This window comes from Pan paniscus, chromosome 20, assembly GCF_029289425.2.
Source record: "Pan paniscus chromosome 20, NHGRI_mPanPan1-v2.0_pri, whole genome shotgun sequence".
Taxonomy (NCBI): Eukaryota; Metazoa; Chordata; class Mammalia; order Primates; family Hominidae; genus Pan; species Pan paniscus.
In genome coordinates this window covers 21,382,782-21,400,751 of record NC_073269.2, presented here as the reverse complement: position 1 = coordinate 21,400,751, position 17,970 = coordinate 21,382,782, and the positions used below count along the sequence as shown (strand labels likewise).

General features: G+C 55.7%; 2 protein-coding genes across 7 annotated transcripts in view; one reads left to right on the top strand and one right to left on the bottom strand.

Annotated features, from left to right (window-relative positions):
- The window catches only part of CHERP (calcium homeostasis endoplasmic reticulum protein), a 26,592-nt gene extending 16,489 nt beyond the window's left edge, over positions 1–10,103 (top strand). For both annotated transcript variants that reach the window (XM_003813550.6, XM_008966087.4), the window contains exons 10-17: positions 2,323–2,758; positions 4,723–4,961; positions 6,359–6,492; positions 7,101–7,187; positions 7,487–7,630; positions 7,729–7,845; positions 8,281–8,375; positions 8,644–10,103. In XM_003813550.6, the coding sequence (XP_003813598.1) occupies positions 2,323–2,758; positions 4,723–4,961; positions 6,359–6,492; positions 7,101–7,187; positions 7,487–7,630; positions 7,729–7,845; positions 8,281–8,375; positions 8,644–8,837 (1,446 nt within the window). In that variant the 3' untranslated portion in view covers positions 8,838–10,103. The remainder of the gene's footprint in view (positions 1–2,322; positions 2,759–4,722; positions 4,962–6,358; positions 6,493–7,100; positions 7,188–7,486; positions 7,631–7,728; positions 7,846–8,280; positions 8,376–8,643) is intronic.
- The window catches only part of C20H19orf44 (chromosome 20 C19orf44 homolog), a 25,150-nt gene continuing 13,823 nt past the window's right edge, over positions 6,644–17,970 (bottom strand). The window contains exons 6-9 of one of the 5 annotated variants that reach the window (XM_008966086.5): positions 14,887–14,982; positions 13,344–13,510; positions 10,664–10,775; positions 6,644–7,900 (exon numbers count right to left, since the gene is read on the bottom strand). In XM_008966086.5, the coding sequence (XP_008964334.4) occupies positions 10,704–10,775; positions 13,344–13,510; positions 14,887–14,982 (335 nt within the window). In that variant the 3' untranslated portion in view covers positions 6,644–7,900; positions 10,664–10,703. Of the gene's footprint in view, positions 7,901–9,394; positions 9,995–10,663; positions 10,776–13,343; positions 13,511–14,886; positions 14,983–17,970 lie in introns of those variants that run through there. The other 4 variants (XM_055103770.2, XR_004668063.3, XR_008622116.2 and 1 more) reach the window with 4 other exon arrangements.

Here is a 17,970-nt window from a genome sequence, read left to right as displayed (position 1 = left end):
GGCATTGAGTGGCTTACTGGGGAACAATGAGGGATATTCTGTGGCAGAGCTTATGCTGGGTTAGTGACAGCCCTGTCTTCCTGTGGCTCCAGGACAGGTCAAGTGACAGGTCTTCACGTCCCTTCCCCGAGCTTTGATGGTTTGGGCTTCTCTGTAGTATAGATCACCATTGTCCTGCGAGTGCAGGGGAGTTTAATGCTGCAAGGCACGTCAGGGTGTTCTGTTTCCTGTCCTCCTTAAACAGGTTAAGCTAGTTGAGTGTCAGTGTTTTGTCATCCTGGAAAGAACAAGGTGCTTTTGTAAGGAAAGGGGGAATGTCAGAAATGTCAGCCGTGTTGCCCCTGGGAGGCCTCAGATGCAGCTTTGCTATGGGTCACATACCCCTGGGCCAAGGCAGGGGCCACCTTATCTGGCACAGCATGGCTGTGAAATGCCCTGGAGCGTGCTGGGTCCACTTTCAGCACTGAGGCACAGCCCCGGGTCTTCCAGGGCGCGACTTTCCCCCTTGACCGTGGGGCCTGGTTGGCTTTGCAGCGTGGCCTTTCCAGGTGACTCCCTGTCTGCAGGGACAGGTGTAAGGATGGCAAGGAGACTGGCTCTGGACTGAGACTTGGTGGTTGTGGCTTTGAGCCTCCCATCCCCAGCTTCAGGACACGAAATTGAACCTCACAAAAGATTGGACACCCCCATAAAGACAGCTCCCACCTCCAAGTGCTGGCCGGGAGCCAGATGGTGGTGGCTGTTTTGCAGGTACCCTCTGCTGGAGAGGGGGCAGTTCTTGTCCCTGTTTTGTAGGTGTGGAAACAGGCCCTTAGTGTCTCCAGGCTCAGTCTTTTTGCAGACCAGAGGGTTGGGCTCAGGACAATGGGCACGCCCCTCACTGAGGGTGCCCGCTAGGCCAGCAGTGCATCCTGCAGTCCACACTGAGAAACAGCAGCCTGGCCTGCTTGACTTGGCCATGTGGGGTCTTAACACGTTTAAAAGTAATTTCTCAAGGCAGGAAGATTGCTTGAGGCCAGGAGTTTGGGACCAGCCTGGGCAACAAGGCAAGACTCCATCTCTACAAAGAATAAAAATAAGCTGGCATGGTGGTGCACACCTGTCGTCCCAGCTACACAGCGGTCTGAGGCAGGAAGATTGGTTCAGCCAGGACTTCAGGCTTCATTGAGCTATGGTCATGCCACTGCATTCCAGCCTGGGTGACAGAGTGAGACCTTGTCTCTAAAAAAGAAAAGGCTGGGCGTGGTGGCTCACGCCTGTAATCCCACACTTTGGGAGGCTGAGGTGGGCAGATCATTTGAGGTCAGGAGTTTGAGACCAGCCTGGCCAACGTGGTGAAACCTCGCCTCTACTAAAGATAAAAAAATAGCTGGGCATGGTGCCAGGCGCCTATAATCCCAGCTACTCGAGAAGCTGAGGCAGGAGAATCACCTGAACCCGGGAGGTGGAAGTTGCAGTGAGCCAAGATCGCGCCACTGCACTCCAGCCTGGGCAACAGAGCGAGACTGTCTCAAATTAAGAAAAAGAAAAACAAGTAGTTCCTGATATTTAATATCTGGCTCTCTGGCTTCTCTTGGAAGCCTGGTGAATGTGGCAGCCTGGGCCAGCCTCCCCTTAGTAGGGGTCAGCGCAGTTACCCAGCTGTGACCCTAAACACCGGCCTTCTCATTGGCCTCTGTGCTCCTCCCCTCCCCTGCCCAAGCTGGAGTTTGCCCTCCTGGCTTTAAGTCTCCAGAGCAGAAGCTGATGAGGGAAGAGCCTCCTGTCTTCAGTCTACAGGAAGATGCTGGCTTGGTTTGAAGGTCCCCAGAAGCAGACCCCAGGACAAGGATGTGTGTGCCGCAGTGTATCTGCCCAGCAGACGGCTTTTGGGGAGAGGGGGAGTGAGGCAGGGCAGGGGGTGTCAGAGTGAGCCCCGCCCCATGGGTGCCTGGGGTGCCCTGAGAAGCGATACCGTCTGTGCCTCTGCACCTGCCCCTGAGGGGCGAGGGAGCTGGCGTCTGTCTGGCAGTGGTAGCGGGGAGCACCTTGTGGCGCGGGCGGCCTGTGTGCGGGTGCAGCGCGCCCCAGCGGCAGAAACAGCCCCGGGACTGAGATGCGGGTGCAGCGGTTGGGTGTCTGGTCATTTTGCAGCAGCATGTGGTCCGGGCTGAGAGCAGGTGCCCAGCATCCTCGCAGGCGTCAGCGTAGGAGGTGCCTCAACGTGGCCAGGGCAGCGCCTCCATGGTCTGAGCCAGCGCTGTGATGCTGCCGAGCGCTGTGATGCTGCCGAGCGCTAGGGCCTAGACCACGCAGGGCTCAAGCCTGTCCCTTCCCTTGCAGCCGCCAGAGCAGCCACCCTACCCGCACCACCAGGGCGGCCCACCCCACTGCCCCCCCTGGAACAACAGCCACGAGGGCATGTGGGGCGAGCAGCGCGGTGACCCCGGCTGGAACGGCCAGCGCGACGCGCCCTGGAACAACCAGCCCGACGCCGCCTGGAACAGCCAGTTCGAGGGCCCCTGGAACAGCCAGCACGAGCAGCCGCCCTGGGGCGGGGGCCAGCGCGAGCCGCCCTTCCGCATGCAGCGGCCCCCACACTTCCGGGGGCCCTTCCCGCCCCACCAGCAGCACCCGCAGTTCAACCAGCCTCCGCACCCCCACAACTTCAACCGCTTCCCGCCCCGCTTCATGCAGGACGACTTCCCGCCACGGCACCCCTTCGAGCGGCCGCCCTATCCCCACCGCTTCGACTACCCCCAGGGGGACTTCCCTGCCGGTGAGTGTACGGGCGCCTGGGTAGGGCCTGGCGGAGGCATCCACGGCTCGCCTGCCGAGCAGGCTGGTGGCGCTGCTTGTGGCCCTGCCATGCTCCTGAGTGCACAGTGACAGACACAGGGTCATGGGACGTCCGAGGAGCCCGGCCTGGGTTCTCAGGAAGTGGGGGCACAGACTCAGTTTTGCCGCCCTGATGAGGCCCGGCTGGCTGCAGATGAGGCAGAGCCAGTAGGAAAAGGTTCCTGCCGTGGGTGGGCGTGGCGAGGGCAGGGCGGGGCCTCGTTCTTTTTACTGCTGCTGCTTGTTTTTTGCATCAGTTTTCCCGTTGTATTAGTTCGTTTAAAAAATCAATACTTGGCGCGGTGTCAGGCGCCTATGGTCCTAGCTGCTCAGAAGGCTGAGGTTGCGGTGAGCTGTGATCGCACCACTGTACTCCACCCTGGGCGACAGACCGCTGTCTCAAAAAAAAAAAAACAAAAAACTAGTTTTCTTTTTAAAAAAAATTTTATTTTATTTTAAATAGAGATGGGGTCTTGCTATGTTGGCCAGGCTACTCTCAAACTCCTGAGCTCAAGCAGTCATCCCACCTCAGCCTCTAGAGTAGCTGGGTCTACAGATGGGAGCCACCATGCCTAGTATCTTTGTTATTGATTTTATTTCTAATCTTTTAGTACTTTTTTTTTTTTTTTTGAGACAGAGTCTCACCCTGTTGCCCAGGCTGGAGTGCAATGGCACAATCTCAGCTCACTGCAACCTCCGCCTCCCAGATTCAGGTGATTCTCCTGCCTCAGCCTCCCCAGTAGCTGGGATTACAGGTGTGCGCCACCATGCCTGGCTAATTTTTTGTGTCTTTAGTAGAGACAGGGTTTCACCATGTTGCCCAGGCTGGTCTCGAACTCCTGACCTCAGGTGATCCGCCCGCCTCGGCCTCCCAAAGTGCTGGGATGAAAGGTGTGAGCCACCTCGCTTGGCCTTTTGTTGTTGTTGTTGTTGTTGTTTGTTGTTTTTTTGAGACTGAGCCTCACTGTCACGCAGGCTGGAGTGCAGTGGCACAGTCTCGGCTCACTGCAGCCTCCTCTTGGGTTCAAGTGATTCTTCCACCTTGGCCTCCTCAGTAGCTGGGATTACAGGCACCAGTCACTATGCCCAGCTAATTTTTGTATTTTTAGTAGATGGGGTTTCGCCATGTTGGCCAGGCTGGTCTCAAACTCTGGGCCTCAAGTGATCTACCCGCCTTGGCCTCCCAAAGTGCTGAGATTACAGGCGTGAGCCACCATGCCCGGCCTTCTCTCTTTAAATACATTTCTGATTATAAATGCAGCTTGAAGACCGCTTGGCACATTTATTGCTTTTACTTTTTGGCTTGGGCTGACATGATAAAGTCCCGCAGCCTGGACGGCTTCAACAGCTGGAATGTATTGTCTTAAGGATTTGGGGGCTGGAGGTCCGAGGTGGAGGTGTGGCGGGTGCAGGTTAGTGTCTTGGAGGCCTGTCTCCTTGGCTCATAGGTGACCGTCTTCTCTCTACATGTCTGTGTCCTAATCTCTTATTATAACGGCAACAGTCACGTTGGATTCGGGCCACTATGGCTTCATTTTAACTCATTTGTGTCTTTGAAGGCTCTGTCTCCAAATACAGTTCCGTCCTGAGCTACTGGGGGCTGGGACCTCAGCGTATGGATTCGGAGGGTCACAACTTAGCCCTCACCTTGCAGTTTTGGGGTTTTGGGGTTCTCTTCTCTCAGCCTCAAGCTCCCTCGGCTGTGCCTATGGGTGCGGGACAGGCCCCTCGGAGCCTGGCTCCTCAGTGCCTCGCTGCCTGGTCTTAAGCAGTGAGAGAAGATGCTGGACAGGCTCCCAGGAGGGGTTCGTCTCCTGGCCCTTCACTGAGCCCCTCCCCTCCAGCACTTGTCGCCTGGGAGATCCTGACTGGCCTGTGGTCCTGAAGCAAGTCTCTGTTTTGCAGAAATGGGGCCCCCTCACCACCACCCTGGCCACCGCATGCCTCATCCTGGCATCAACGAGCACCCGCCTTGGGCTGGACCCCAGCACCCTGACTTTGGCCCTCCCCCCCACGGCTTCAACGGGCAGCCCCCACACATGCGGCGACAGGGCCCGCCCCACATCAACCACGATGACCCCAGCCTGGTCCCCAACGTGCCCTACTTCGATCTCCCTGCTGGGCTGATGGCCCCCCTCGTGAAGGTAATGCCCCACAATGGGCTCCAAGCTGAGCACGCTTACCATGCTGGTCCCCGTTTCTCCTTGTGAAAAGTGAATGCACGGGACCGGGTGCCTCCCGGGGCTCCCCTTCATCTCCCACTCCCTAGGGACCCTGATCCGTCAGTGGGAGGTGCCGAACCGGAGTAGCACGGTGTGGCTGTAAGCGACACCATGTCTGCCCTGCCCTGCCCGTCCTATCCCTCCCACCACAGGGAGCTTCAGCCATGTGGGGCTAGCTGGGCTATGAGGCTCGAGTCCTCTCTTCGTCCTTCTTGGTCCAGGGCCTCAGAAGCACCTTGTCCCAGGGCTGCTGATGGAGGGAATGTCTTAGAAGGAGTCACCTGTGAGCTGTGCCTACCAAGCACACAGGGGGGTGGCCCTGGAGAAGCCGGGCAGGGCTGGCAGCAGCTGGTACCACTGTGGGGTGGCCGGAGCATAGGGCAAGAGGTGAGGCAAGAAGGGGCCAGGTCTGGCCAGGCGTAGTGGCTCACGCCTGTAATCCCAGCACTTTGGGAGGCCGAGGCGGGCGGATCACGAGGTCAGGAGATCGAGACCATCCTGGCTAACACGGTGAAACCCCGTCTCTATTAAAAAATACAAAAAATTAGCCAGGCGTGGTGGCAGACACCTGTAGTCCCAGCTGCTCGGGAGGCTGAGGCAGGAGAATGGCGTGAACCCGGGAGGCGGAGCTTGCACTGAGCCGAGATCACGCCACTACACTCCAGCCTGGGCGAGAGCAGGACTCCGTCTCAAAAAAAAAAAGGGGGGGGTTGGGGAGGCCAGGGCTGGGGCTCGGGGCCTCCAAGGGCATGCTGGCCACTGCCACTTCCCATCCCCCCTCAGACACATCCACCTGAAGTCCAGGCAGACTTCATGGAGCCATGGGCAGCAGGGAGAGCTGCGGGCGGGGGCCCAGGCAAGCCAGGCAGGGCAGGGCCTCAACAGGAGGACAGAGACGGAGCAGAAGAAGGAGACAGGCCAGGGGGCTCCAGGGCGGGGGCTGAGGCTGTTCTGAGGGGGTGCCCAGGGTAGGCATTGCAAGCAAAGGGTGACGTGAGGGGCCCGCTGCATGTCTGTGAATAAACCAGAGGGTGTTCAGGTCACCTGAGTTTGGAGACCATGTCCCCTGTGGGTGATTTTCTGAAGAGAGAACCCTGTGACTGTCATCAGCCTCAGAGCAGCTATGACCCACCATGGTTGGTGTGGCTGAGGTCCTACAAGAGAGTGGGATCCCCAAGAGGGAAGCATGAGGAGCTCTGGTGCCCAGGGTACCCTTGACACTGAACCTGGGCCCTGCCCTGACCCCACTCCCTGCAGACCCTGGGTGGGCCTGAGAGGGCTCTGCCCAGGCATGGTGACAGCTGGGTTCTCTGCTGCAGCTGGAAGATCACGAGTACAAGCCTTTGGACCCTAAAGACATCCGCCTCCCACCCCCCATGCCACCCAGCGAGAGGCTGCTGGCTGCAGTGGAGGCCTTCTACAGCCCCCCGTCCCACGACAGGCCCAGGAACAGGTAAGGGGCCCAGGTCAGTGGGGTGGGCGGGAGGCCTCTGTCCCCTCTCCCCGCTCCCTGCAACCACACCTTCTGCCCAGGCTAGAAAATGTGGCTGTCCCTCAGGAGAAACTGCCCTCCCCCCGCCTGAGTGACAAGTGTGTGTCACAGGCACAGCACACACGTGGCCCTCAATGAAGGGCATTTTAATGGAGACACATCAGAAGAACTTAGAGAAGGTGTGGCACGGCGGCACGTCTCAAGCAGCCGGCTGCCACAGGGCCCTCAGCCCACCCTTCCCAGTGGTCACTCCTCCTTCCTGTGCTGGGCTGCAGGCCCGTCCACCCATGAGTCAGTGTTCCTGTTTCCCAGTTCCACAGACCATGGGTCCCCACCACCTCAGCGGAACAGCAGGGCGGCAAGGGCATGGGCACCAGAGGAGCCACTGGGCTGCAGGAGGACAGCCCTGTGGGAACACTGAACCAAGCTCTACTGCGCCCATGCTCGGAGCCCACAGCCACAGGGCCATGTACTCTCCAAGGTTCTGTGGATTAACTCCTGATGACTTTTTCACGAGTTCCTTGTGGGTGGGTATCACGTGGTCACACACGGAATGCCGTGTCTTACAGTGAAGGCTGGGAGCAGAACGGCCTCTATGAGTTCTTCCGAGCAAAAATGCGGGCCCGGCGGAGGAAAGGCCAGGAGAAGAGGAACAGGTAAAAGCGCAGATGTCTGCAGTGGCCGGGGGGCCAGGGTCCACAGCTTGTGATGGGTGGGAGCAGACCCCAGATACGCTCATCACGTCCGCCCTCACACAGCCTGTGCCTATGGCCTGAATTCACACAGCAGCAGGCTCGGCCACACTATTTAGGAACTTGGTACCGTTGCTGTGGCTATGGCGCCACATCCACAGCCAGAGCCCCTGCATCTGGGGTGGTCTAGGAACCTGAGGGCCAGGGTGGGCTGGGTGCAGCCCATCCACTGGGGCACCCGATCATCAGGCCTCTCCCCGCAGCGGACCCTCGAGGTCTCGGAGCAGATCCAAGAGTCGAGGGCGTTCTTCCTCCCGCTCCAACTCAAGATCCTCCAAGTCTTCAGGCTCGTACTCAAGGTCAAGGTCGCGCTCCTGCTCCCGTTCCTACTCCCGCTCCAGATCTAGGTAGGCAGAGGCTGCCTCAGGGCAGTGCCTGAGGCCTCTTCCTGTGGCCTCCCCACGACGCCTGGCTGCTGCTGACCCTTGGGCACCCTTCCCTGCAGAAGTCGGAGCAGGTCGCGCTCCTCCAGAAGCCGCTCCCGGTCCCAGTCGCGGTCCCGGTCCAAGTCGTACTCCCCAGGAAGAAGACGCCGGTCACGGTCCAGGAGCCCCACCCCGCCGTAAGATCCTGTCTTAAGTGCTGCGCTGGTAACTCTGGGAAGCTGCGGTGCTTTGCTGTGAATGTGGAAACATTGGTGGTTAGGAGACTGTGTTAGGAGGCCGCCAGCATTAGCCCGGGGACAGTGGCACCCCTCACCCTTCACCACAGTAGCCACTTGGCGAAGCCTGAGGCAGTAACTGGGGTCTGCTTTCTAACCACCATCTGGGTTTGAGGTGTCCTGCTCTCAATGCTGAGCGTGGGGTGGGGGCCAGCGTCTGGAGCCCCCTTATCTAGCTGAGACAGGATAATTGGGTAGAGATGCAAAATCTGCATACGGTGTCACCTGATGACAGTGAGCATGCACGCAAGCTGCGGCTGTGAGGTGTCCTCATCACTGTCATTCCAATAAATGTCTCAGTTACTTCTTAAAAAGAATAACCTGTCTCGATTTTAGTTCCTCTGCTGGTCTGGGTTCTAATTCGGCGCCTCCCATCCCTGACTCAAGGCTCGGAGAAGAGAACAAAGGCCATCAGATGCTGGTGAAGATGGGTAAGGCGAGGGAATGGGGAGGGCACGGGATGGGTCCTCACGCGTGCTGGGCCCGGGAGTCACCAGCGCTTTCTCTTCCTCAATGCATGTGGGGATGGATGGAGTCAGGCCGGTTCTGACTCCACCCAGACCCTCTAGACAGGGCCGGCCTGCGGGTTCTCTCTACCCATTTCCCATGTCTACACTGTCTGTCTGGACATTCAGCCCCCCACATGCACCCCCATCTGCCTCCGCCTTGTTGTGGTTGTGACTGCGTCTCTGTTTCCAGGCTGGAGCGGCTCAGGCGGCCTCGGTGCGAAGGAGCAAGGGATCCAGGACCCCATCAAGGGGGGGGACGTCCGGGATAAGTGGGACCAGTATAAAGGCGTGGGCGTGGCTCTGGACGACCCCTATGAGAACTACCGCAGGAACAAGAGCTACTCCTTCATCGCCCGCATGAAGGCCAGGGACGAGTGTAAGTAGGCGCCCATGCCGGGAGCCGTGCCGGTGGCCAGCGGTGCCAGCTGTGGGACCTTCCTGGCTGACTGGCAGAGGAAGATTGCAGTGACAGCTCAGTTCTCACACCGTCTCCACTTGTGGAGAGCCACAGGAAGAGAAGGAAGACCAGCGCATGCCCAGTGGGAACGCCGTGCTCCATGGCGTGGAGGGCACGGGTGCCACCCACAAACCACACCAGGAGGCGCTGCAGCCACCAGGGCCCCAGGCTCGTTTTCCTTTATAGTGAAGCAAAAAACACAAGACCCTCCGCCCGAGTAAATTCTTCAGCCACGAAGGGATGGATGTGCATCTGCCCTAAGTCAGATTGAAGCCTCCTCCTAGGCTCCAGGAGGAGCATGTGCAGGAAGGGTTGGCCTGAGCCAGAGCCGGCACCCCAGCTCCTTCCTCCAGCTCCCCGCACCCACCGGCCCTGACCTGGCTTCCCCTCGGCTGTGTAGGGACAAAGCTGAAGCCCAGTGCCATGACTGCCCGCGGATTGAAAAACAGAAACACAAAACTTTGACTTGACTTGCGAAGTGAAGCAGGGTTTTCATTTTTACTCTCCTTGGTTTAGGTCTAGAAAGAAGAATATTGACCTGAGAGGAGGCCCAGTGAGATTCTGAAACCTAATTCTTCGAAGGCGTACTGGCCCTTAGTTCAGTTATTTTAGTTGTTTAAGTTGATATTTTTTTTCTGGAATGTAGCCATTTGCTGTTATCTGCGAAACAAGATTCTAACAGGAAACCAGCCTAAGACACTTCAGGTCGAGCGCTGCCTCGGAGTCTGTGCCCGTCGCGTCCCCTGCTTGAGTTTTGCACTTGGAAGAACCCTGCACCGGCTGGCGTGTGCTACGGCCCAGTCCCATCCAGAGCATGGAGCCCGACCCCAGCCAGCGCCTTCCGCTCCATCATTTCATTTCACACCCCCGAAGGGAGGGGAGGCCAGGAGGGGAGCTGCTCCTGCCAGAAGCTGGTGGGTGACCGTTGGGAATCGGCCACACCTGGTGTCCATGGGCAGCCTGGTGCAATTGCATTCATTTGTACAGAAACATTTTTGAAAAATTCTTTTCAATAAGATGCAAAATCTTCCAACTTTTCAACCCAACGTGATGAATATTTGATTTTGTTCTAGATTTCCTGTAGCTGTGAATTGTTAAAATGTATGATTCAGGATAAAACGTAAACACGTGCTGTTAGTAATTTCTTGTGGATTTCATTGTTTTGCCTTCAAATAAAGCCTTTTTTTAAAGACCTTTCTCCCGCACATGTGTAAGTCAGAAGTGTGCACGGGCTGAGTGAGGAGACACGTGTCCTGGTTTGAGCTGTGCAGCCTGGGGTCAGAGGCCGTGTCCAGGGGCTCACATGGCGTCCCCAGCGTGCTGACCTGGTCCCATGTCCTTACCCTCAAGCAGGGCTTCTCCCATCTACCCTGTCTCCCTCTGGCTCACTGGGATGCCAGGACCTGCCTGGGTGGAGCTGCTCTGCAGAGGCTGGTGGCCCCTGTCCTGCTGTGAGTGGGGACAGCTCCACTGAAACTCTATTTCCACTGGCCTGTGGTGTCACGGAGCTGGGCATGCTGCTGGGAGAGCTGTCACTGAGCTGGGATTTGGCTCAGAGGAGTCTGGGGCCCTCACCGCAGCACCACCTGCCCCACGATGGAATGTCACACCTGGATGCTGACGTGTGTGTGTGTGTGTGTGTGTGTCCATCACCCCAGTACCACCTGCCCCCACCACGGAATGTCACACTTGGATACTGATGAGCTCTGTGTTTGTGTGCGTGTGTGTGCACTGAGTACACAGGACGGGATACCTTTTGTTAAGACGTCACATCAAGCTCCACCTGCTGGTGCTCACAGCTCCTTGTTCACCTCCTCCAGGGCGTCCTCCATGGTCAGTGGGGCAGGTCTGTGGCACCTAATGTACTGTCAGGCAGAGGACAGACCACACCATCACCATCGTCACCTCAGTACACTCTGAGACAGGGTGCTGGAGGAGGGAGTGGAGCCAGCACCTGTCCCCAGCAGGCTCCTGTCGGAGTGACAGAAGTGTAAAACCACAGGATGTGTGTGACAGGTTGGCACACGGGGCTGTGGGAACACAGGGTAGAGGGACATCCAGGTCAGCCCTGTGAGGGGTGAGCCCTGACAGAGAAAGGGAGGGGTGCCTGTGAGTGCCCTTGGAGTGGCTGAGATCAGGGAGAAGCGCCTGGAGCAAGCAGCTGGGAGCTATGGTGAGCTGCAGCCAGGTGGCACAGTCAGATGGCTTCTGCCTGCATCGGATGGGCTGACGGACGCCCAACAGAGGCATGAGTTCAAAGCCCCCAGAGGGGTGCAATGAGCAAAGTGGAGATTGTAGAGACCCGTGGGACTCACAACCTGCCCTCTTCAGCAGATAAACCACAAGGAAACGAGAGGCCTGGCGTGCAGGGGACTCGGCACAGTTCCAAAGCAGTGTCCCGGGGCATGTGGGAGAAACGCCTAGCTCCAGGCCCACCCCGCCTGCTTGCGGGCCCAGCATCGCTTTCACAGGGCTTCCAGGGGATCCCCAACCGCTCAGCATTGAGAACCGGTCGCTGCTCTAGATTAAGAGGCTCAAAGGACATATCGGGTAGTATGGACTTTGGATCCGAATTACAAAATCGGAACAAAACACACAACTTTAAATCAGACAAGCAGAAATCTCAACACTGGATATTCCTTGATACTTAGTAAATTTGGTTTGTGTATTATTGCATTATGGTTGTTTGTTTGAGACAGAGTCCTGCTTTCTCCCTCACTACAGCCTCAACCTCCCCAGCTCAAGTGACCCTCCCACCTCAGCCTCCCAGAGAGCTGGGACTACAGGCACACACCACTATGCTAAACTTAAACTAGTTTTTTTGTATTTTTTAATAGAGATGGAGTCTTGCTATGTTGCCCACGCTGGTCATGAACTCCTGGGCTCAAGCGACCCACCCTGCCTCAGCTTCCCAAAGTGCTGGGATTACAGGAATGAACCACCACACCTGGCCTTTAACATCACTTTTTAGAAATAAACACCGAAAAATTTGTTATGTAAAATGTTTAAAGCAGGGGGCGGTGGCTCACGCCTATAATCCCAGCACTTTGGGAGGCCAAGGCAGGTGGATCACCTGTGGTCAGGAGTTCAAGACCAGCCTGACCAACATGGAGAAACCCTGTCTCTACTAAAAATAGGAAAATTAGCTGGGCGTGGTGATTCGCACCTGTAATCCCAGCTACTCGGGAAGGTGAGGTAAGAGAATCACTTGAACCCAGGAGGCGGAGGTTGCAGTGAGCTGAGATTGCACCATTGCACTCCAGCCTGGGCAACAAGAGCGAAACTCAGTCTCAAAAGAAAAAAAAAAAGTTTATGAGTAGATCACCATAAAGGACTGCATATAGTATAATGCCATTTCTATAAAGAAATACGTGGCCAGGCATGGTGGCTCGCACCTGTAATTCCAAAAATTAGCTGGGCATGGTGGCAGGCACCTGTAATCCCAGCTACTTGAGAGGCTGAGGTAGAAGAATCGCTTGATCCCAGGAAGCGAAGGCTGCAGTGAGCTGAGATCACACCACTGCATTCCAGCCTGGGCGACAAGAGCAAAACTCCGTCAAAAAAAAATTTAAAAAAAAAGAAATAGGCATACTATGGTTCATACAAAAGTCTGAAGGAGTATATCTATCAGCTTGGTAATAGTTACCTCTGAAATTAAGGAGAACTTGCAGGTTACACATCTCTGCAACAAGATTTTCAGAAAACAGCCACGTAATTTTTGGTAATCAGATTTTTAAAAGTTTTTTTGAGACGGAGTCTTGCTCGTCACCCGAGCTGGAGTGCAGTGGCACGATCTCAGCTCACTACAACCTCCACCTCCCAGGTTCAAGCGACTCTCCTGCCTCAGCCTCTTGAGTAGCTGGGACTACAGGCGCCCGTCACCACCCTGGCTAATTTTTGTATTTTTAGTAGAGATGGGGCTTCACCACATTGGCCGGGCTGGTCTCAAACGCCTGACCTCAAGCGATCCACCCATCACAGCCTCCCAAAGCACCAGGCGTGAGCCATGGCACCTGGCTGGTAATCAGATAAAAATTCTTAGAGGGTAAAAAAGAGGTGAGGGTGATTGCTGAGGAGAACAGCTGGGCCGCCTCTGGCCCCATCTCGGGGATGTCTCAGGAGGCTCAGGGAAAGGGACAGGACCCCTCCCATGGGAGAAAACAGTGCCACGAACAGTAGGTCCCTTTAGTCTGAGGTCACACAGCCCAGGCGGGGCTGGCTGCAAGGTGCAGGAGCTCAGCACCCCACCCTGTACCAGCTTTTGCCACAGGGTGGCAGGAAATGAGGCTCCCTCCACAGGGACAGAAGGTGATGGCCCCACTGCATCCCTGCAGCCCTGGGCTGAGCGCTGGAGCCCACATCCCTTCGGCCCGGCCTCTGGGAGCTGCCGCTCCCCTACTGCCCTGCCCCTGCCCATGGGGAGCTGCGCTCACCTCTTTGGCTTCCTCCAGGGTGTGGTAGTGGAAGGAGTCCGCGTCCAGGGAGCGCAGGAGGGAGGCGTGCAGGTGCCGGCTGGCCTGGATGAACTGCTGCGTCAGGCTCAGCTGCTGCTTCAGCACATCATGGAGCGCCAGCACGGCCGGGCTGTAAGCGGTCAGGGCTGACCCAGCTCTGCGTTACTCGGTGGCTTCGCTGGGGCCCCACAAATTATGCAGCACCCCCCTACCGCTCAGGTGCCAGGCTGCTCTCTGAAATCTTTTTTTTTTTTTTCTGGAGACAGGGTCTCGCTCTGCCACTCAGGCTGGAGTACAGTGGTGCCATCACAGCGCACTGCAGCCTCGAACTCCTGGGTTTAAGCAACAGTGGCTCACACCTGTAATCCTAGCACTTTGGAAGGCCGAGGCAGGCGGATCACGAGATCAGGAGTTCGAGACCAACCTGGCCAACATAGTGAAACCCCATCTCTACTAAAAAAACAAAAAAAAATTTAGCCAGGTGTAGTGGCAGACACCTGTAGTCCCAGCTGCTTGGGAGGCTGAGGCAGGAGAATCGCTTGAACCTGGGAGGCAGGCGTTGCAGTGAGCCAAGATCACACCACTGCACTCCAGCCTGGGTGACAGGGCAAGACTCCGTCTCAAAAAAAAAAAAAAAATTAAAAAATTGAAAAGGGAGAAAAATAGTAGGTACCAGATGGACCCCTACATGTATCACAAGCCTTTAGTGGCTCCACTGGACTCGACAAAGACTAAACTCTCTAAGATGGCTGCTGGGGCCCCTCCCTCATGCCTCAGGCTGGACTGGAGCCTTTGTGAGGGCCACACAGACTCAGCCCAGGAGGCAAGGGAATGTCTACCTAGGCTGTGCAACTCAGCATCAGTCAAATACATGTCTTCGGGGGAAATAAACTATGGCTTATTGATGTAATGCCACCAAGGGGAACATACAAAACAAAAGTGGTCTTGTGCCAGGCAGGGCGGCTCAGGCCTGTGATCCCAGAACTTTGGGAGACCAAGGTGGGCAGATCATTTGAGGTCAGGAGTTCGAGACCAGCCTGGCCAACATGGAGAAACCCTGTCTGTACTAAAAATACAAAAATTAGCCGGGCGTGGTGGCAGGTGCCTGTAATCCCAGCTACTCGGGAGGCTGAGGCAGGAGAATCGCTTGAACCCAGGAGGCAGAGGTCCCAGTGAGTGGAGATCGCGCCACTGCACTCCAACCCGGGCAACAGAGCGAGACTGTCTCAAAACGAACAAACAAAAAAAGTGGCCTTGTTGGGGTGCAGGGCACAGAAGCATCACTCTTCACCCTCTTGTTTTGTGTGACATTGGTGTCTCTTTGCAAGAGACAGAAGGTTCAAGGGCATCCACACCTTTTCTCTCCTCATGGCAGGTGCCTGTGGCTGCAATAATCCCTGCCCAATGGACCCCTGGAAGCCAGCATGCAAGGGGTGCCACACCTCCAGAGTGGGTGTGAATCTGCAAGTGAAATGAGTCCTGTAAAATGTGACAGGAAGGATCCCCCGAGCCGGGCTGTTACCTTCTATTGCATCCGCACTGATAACATGATTGGCGATGGGTGTCGGGTCCACGTAGGCGCCTCCCAGGGCAGGCCCCATGGCTGCCATGCTGGCCACTATCTCGGGGACAAAGAGAGGGGTAAGCAGGCAGGACACAGAGAAATGACTTTCGGGTCCACAGATACGATCCTGGAATAAACTACGTGACCTTGTTCTTCCCTCTTTCTGAAGGTGATCGCCACTCTTGCATTTTTTTTTTTTTTTTTTTTTGGTTTGAGACAGGGTCTTGCTCTATTGCCCAGTCTGGAGTGCAGCGGCATGATCACAGCTCACTACAGCCTCCTGGGCTCACGTAATCCTCCCATCTGTCTCCCAGGTAGCTGGGACTACAGGTGCGCCACCACGCCTGGCTAATTTTTAAAATTTTTTGTAGAGACAGGGTCTCCCTATGTTGCCCAGGCTGGTCTTGAACTCCTAGGCTCAAGCAATCCTCCTGCCTCAGCCTCTGAAAGTGCTGAGGTGTAAGCCACCGCACCCGGCCCTTCTTTACTTTTTTTTACCCTCTTCCCCTTTCAAGTATTTCCCAAGGCTGCCTCCATTTTTCTGCTAGGTTTTCTTGGCTCAAGGCACGGGTATCCTAGCTGGGTGCAGCGGTGGCTCCGGCTCACGGTGGCTGCAGTCGAGAGCCGTGGAGGATGTGCTTTCCCAGCCCTTCTTCTAAGGGTCACTGTTGACCTCAGGATGTTGCGTGTTCTCTGGGCTCTGAGGCCAGCGTGTTTATGGCTGCTGTTTTTTCTTTCTCCTTTCCCTGTCAGTCCTAGTCTAGGAAAACAGCCTCGCCAGTGTTTCATGAAAGCATCCCGAAATTGCCAAAAATATGGACAGAAATGCAGAGAGACACAAACAATTCTGAGCCCAGATCCCAGGTTGAAAATACCATTTAACACCTCCAAGGTGATTTGACTCAGTCCATGTGATTGACTTTCCCTCCTGAGAAACAGACACCAGTCACCCTCTCCTCGGGGGGCCCGTCAGGCTGATGTTAGGTTAAGCCCCCAAATCAAAACAAATAGATCCAGTGAGAATTACATTGCTTTTCTTTTCTTTTCTTTTCTTTTTTTTTTGAGACAGAGTCTCACTGTGTCGCCCAGGCTGGGGTGCTATGGCACGATCTCAGCTCACTGCAACCTCCACCTTCTGGTTTCAAGCGATTCTTGTGCCTCGGCCTCCCGAGTAGCTAGGACTACAGATGCGCGCCACCACACCAGGCTAATTTTTGTATTTTTAGTAGAGACGGGGTTTCACCATATTGGCCAGGCTGGGAACTACATCATTTTTCACATCCAGTCTACCTTGTCAAGAGCCATATGGATGAGAAAAGAGATATTAAAAGGGAATGTTTATTAGCCAGGCACCTCTAGTCCCAGCTATTGGGGAGGCTGAGGTGGGAGAATCGCTGAAACCCAGGAGGTGGAGGAGGCAGTGGGCCGAGATTGTGCCACCGCACTCCAGCCTGGGCAACAGAGCGAGACCCCATCTCATAAAATAAAATTATATAAAATAAAATAATAACATGGGAATGTTTAAAAGAATGGGGCCTTTCCACCAGCAAGAGCCGAGACTGAAGCTGGGAATGAGAGAAATGCCCGAAGGCCAGGCATGGTGGCTTATGCCTGTAGTCCCAGCACCTTGGGGGGCCAACATGGGCAGGTGGAAGGATCACTTGAGCCCAGGAGTTCAAGACCAGGCTGGGGGACATAGTGAGACCCTGTCTCTACAAAGAACATTTTAAAATTATACAGGGGGCCAGGTGCGGTGGCTCACATCTGTAATCCCAGCACTTTGAGAGGCCAAGGCAGGCAGATCACGAGGTCAGGAATTTGAGACCAGCCTGGCCAGCATGGTGAAACCCCATCTCTACTAAAAATACAAAAATTATCTGGGCGTGGTGGCACATACCTGTAATCCCAGCTATTCAGGAGGCTGAGGCAGGAGAATCGCTTGAACCCAGGAGGTGGAGGTTGCAGTAAGCCAAGATCGCACCGCTACACTCCAGCCTGGGCAAGAGAGTGAGACTCCATCTCAAAAAAAAAAAAGATACAGGGCCGGGTGCAGTGGCTCACGCCTGTAATCCCAACACTTTGGGAGGCTAAGGCTGACAGATTGCTTGAGCCCAGGAGTTTGAGACCAGGCTGGGCAATATGGCAAGACCCTGTCTCTATAAAAAATATAAAAATTAGCCAGGCATGGGGGCGCATGCTTGTAATCCTACTACTCAGGAGGCTGAGGTAGGAGGATCACCTGAGCCTGGGGAAGTTGAGGCTGCAGTGAGCTATGATTGGGTCACTGTACTCCAGCTTGGGCAACATAGCAAGACCCCATCTCTAAAAACAGAGTGAGAGAGAGAGAGAGAAATATCTGGAAAGTCACCCAGGGTGTTCATTCTCCAGGACAAAGGCATCCTGTGCACTGCGGGGTGTGGAATAGCACCCCTGGCCTCCACCCAGCAGATGCCGATAGCATTCCCCACCCCGAGTTGTGACAACTAATAATGTCTCCAGACCTTGCTGGAGTCCCCCCGTGAATCATCCTGTGGGAGGTGCTACCCTAGTCCTTGGTTCTGATCCTTCTGAATGCTTCAGGGCTAGGAAGACATCGGGACACACGAGGGCGGCTGTCCCTCGTCCATGGAAGAGGAAATGGTGAGCCAAGGTCCCTAGGTGACTTTTATTTTTTTTGAGACAGAGTCTCATTCTGTCACCCAGGCTGGAGTGCAGGGGCATCATCTCAGCTCACTGCAACCTCCACCTCCCGGGTTCTTCTCAAGCCTCAGCTTCCTGAGTAGCTGGGATTACAGGAACACACCACCACAGCCAGCTAATTTTTGTATTTTTAGTAGAGAAGAGGGTTCCCTGTGTTGGCCAGACTGGTCTTGAACTCCTGACCTCAAGTGATCCTCCCGCCTCGGCCTCCCAAAGTGCTGGGATTACAGGCGTGAGCCACCTTGCTTGGCCAACCCCTCCAGGTGATTAATAACAAGAGCCCAAATCTCAGGAACCTGAGCTCTCCCACGTGTCTCCCAGGATGCTGTAAACCACACGCTG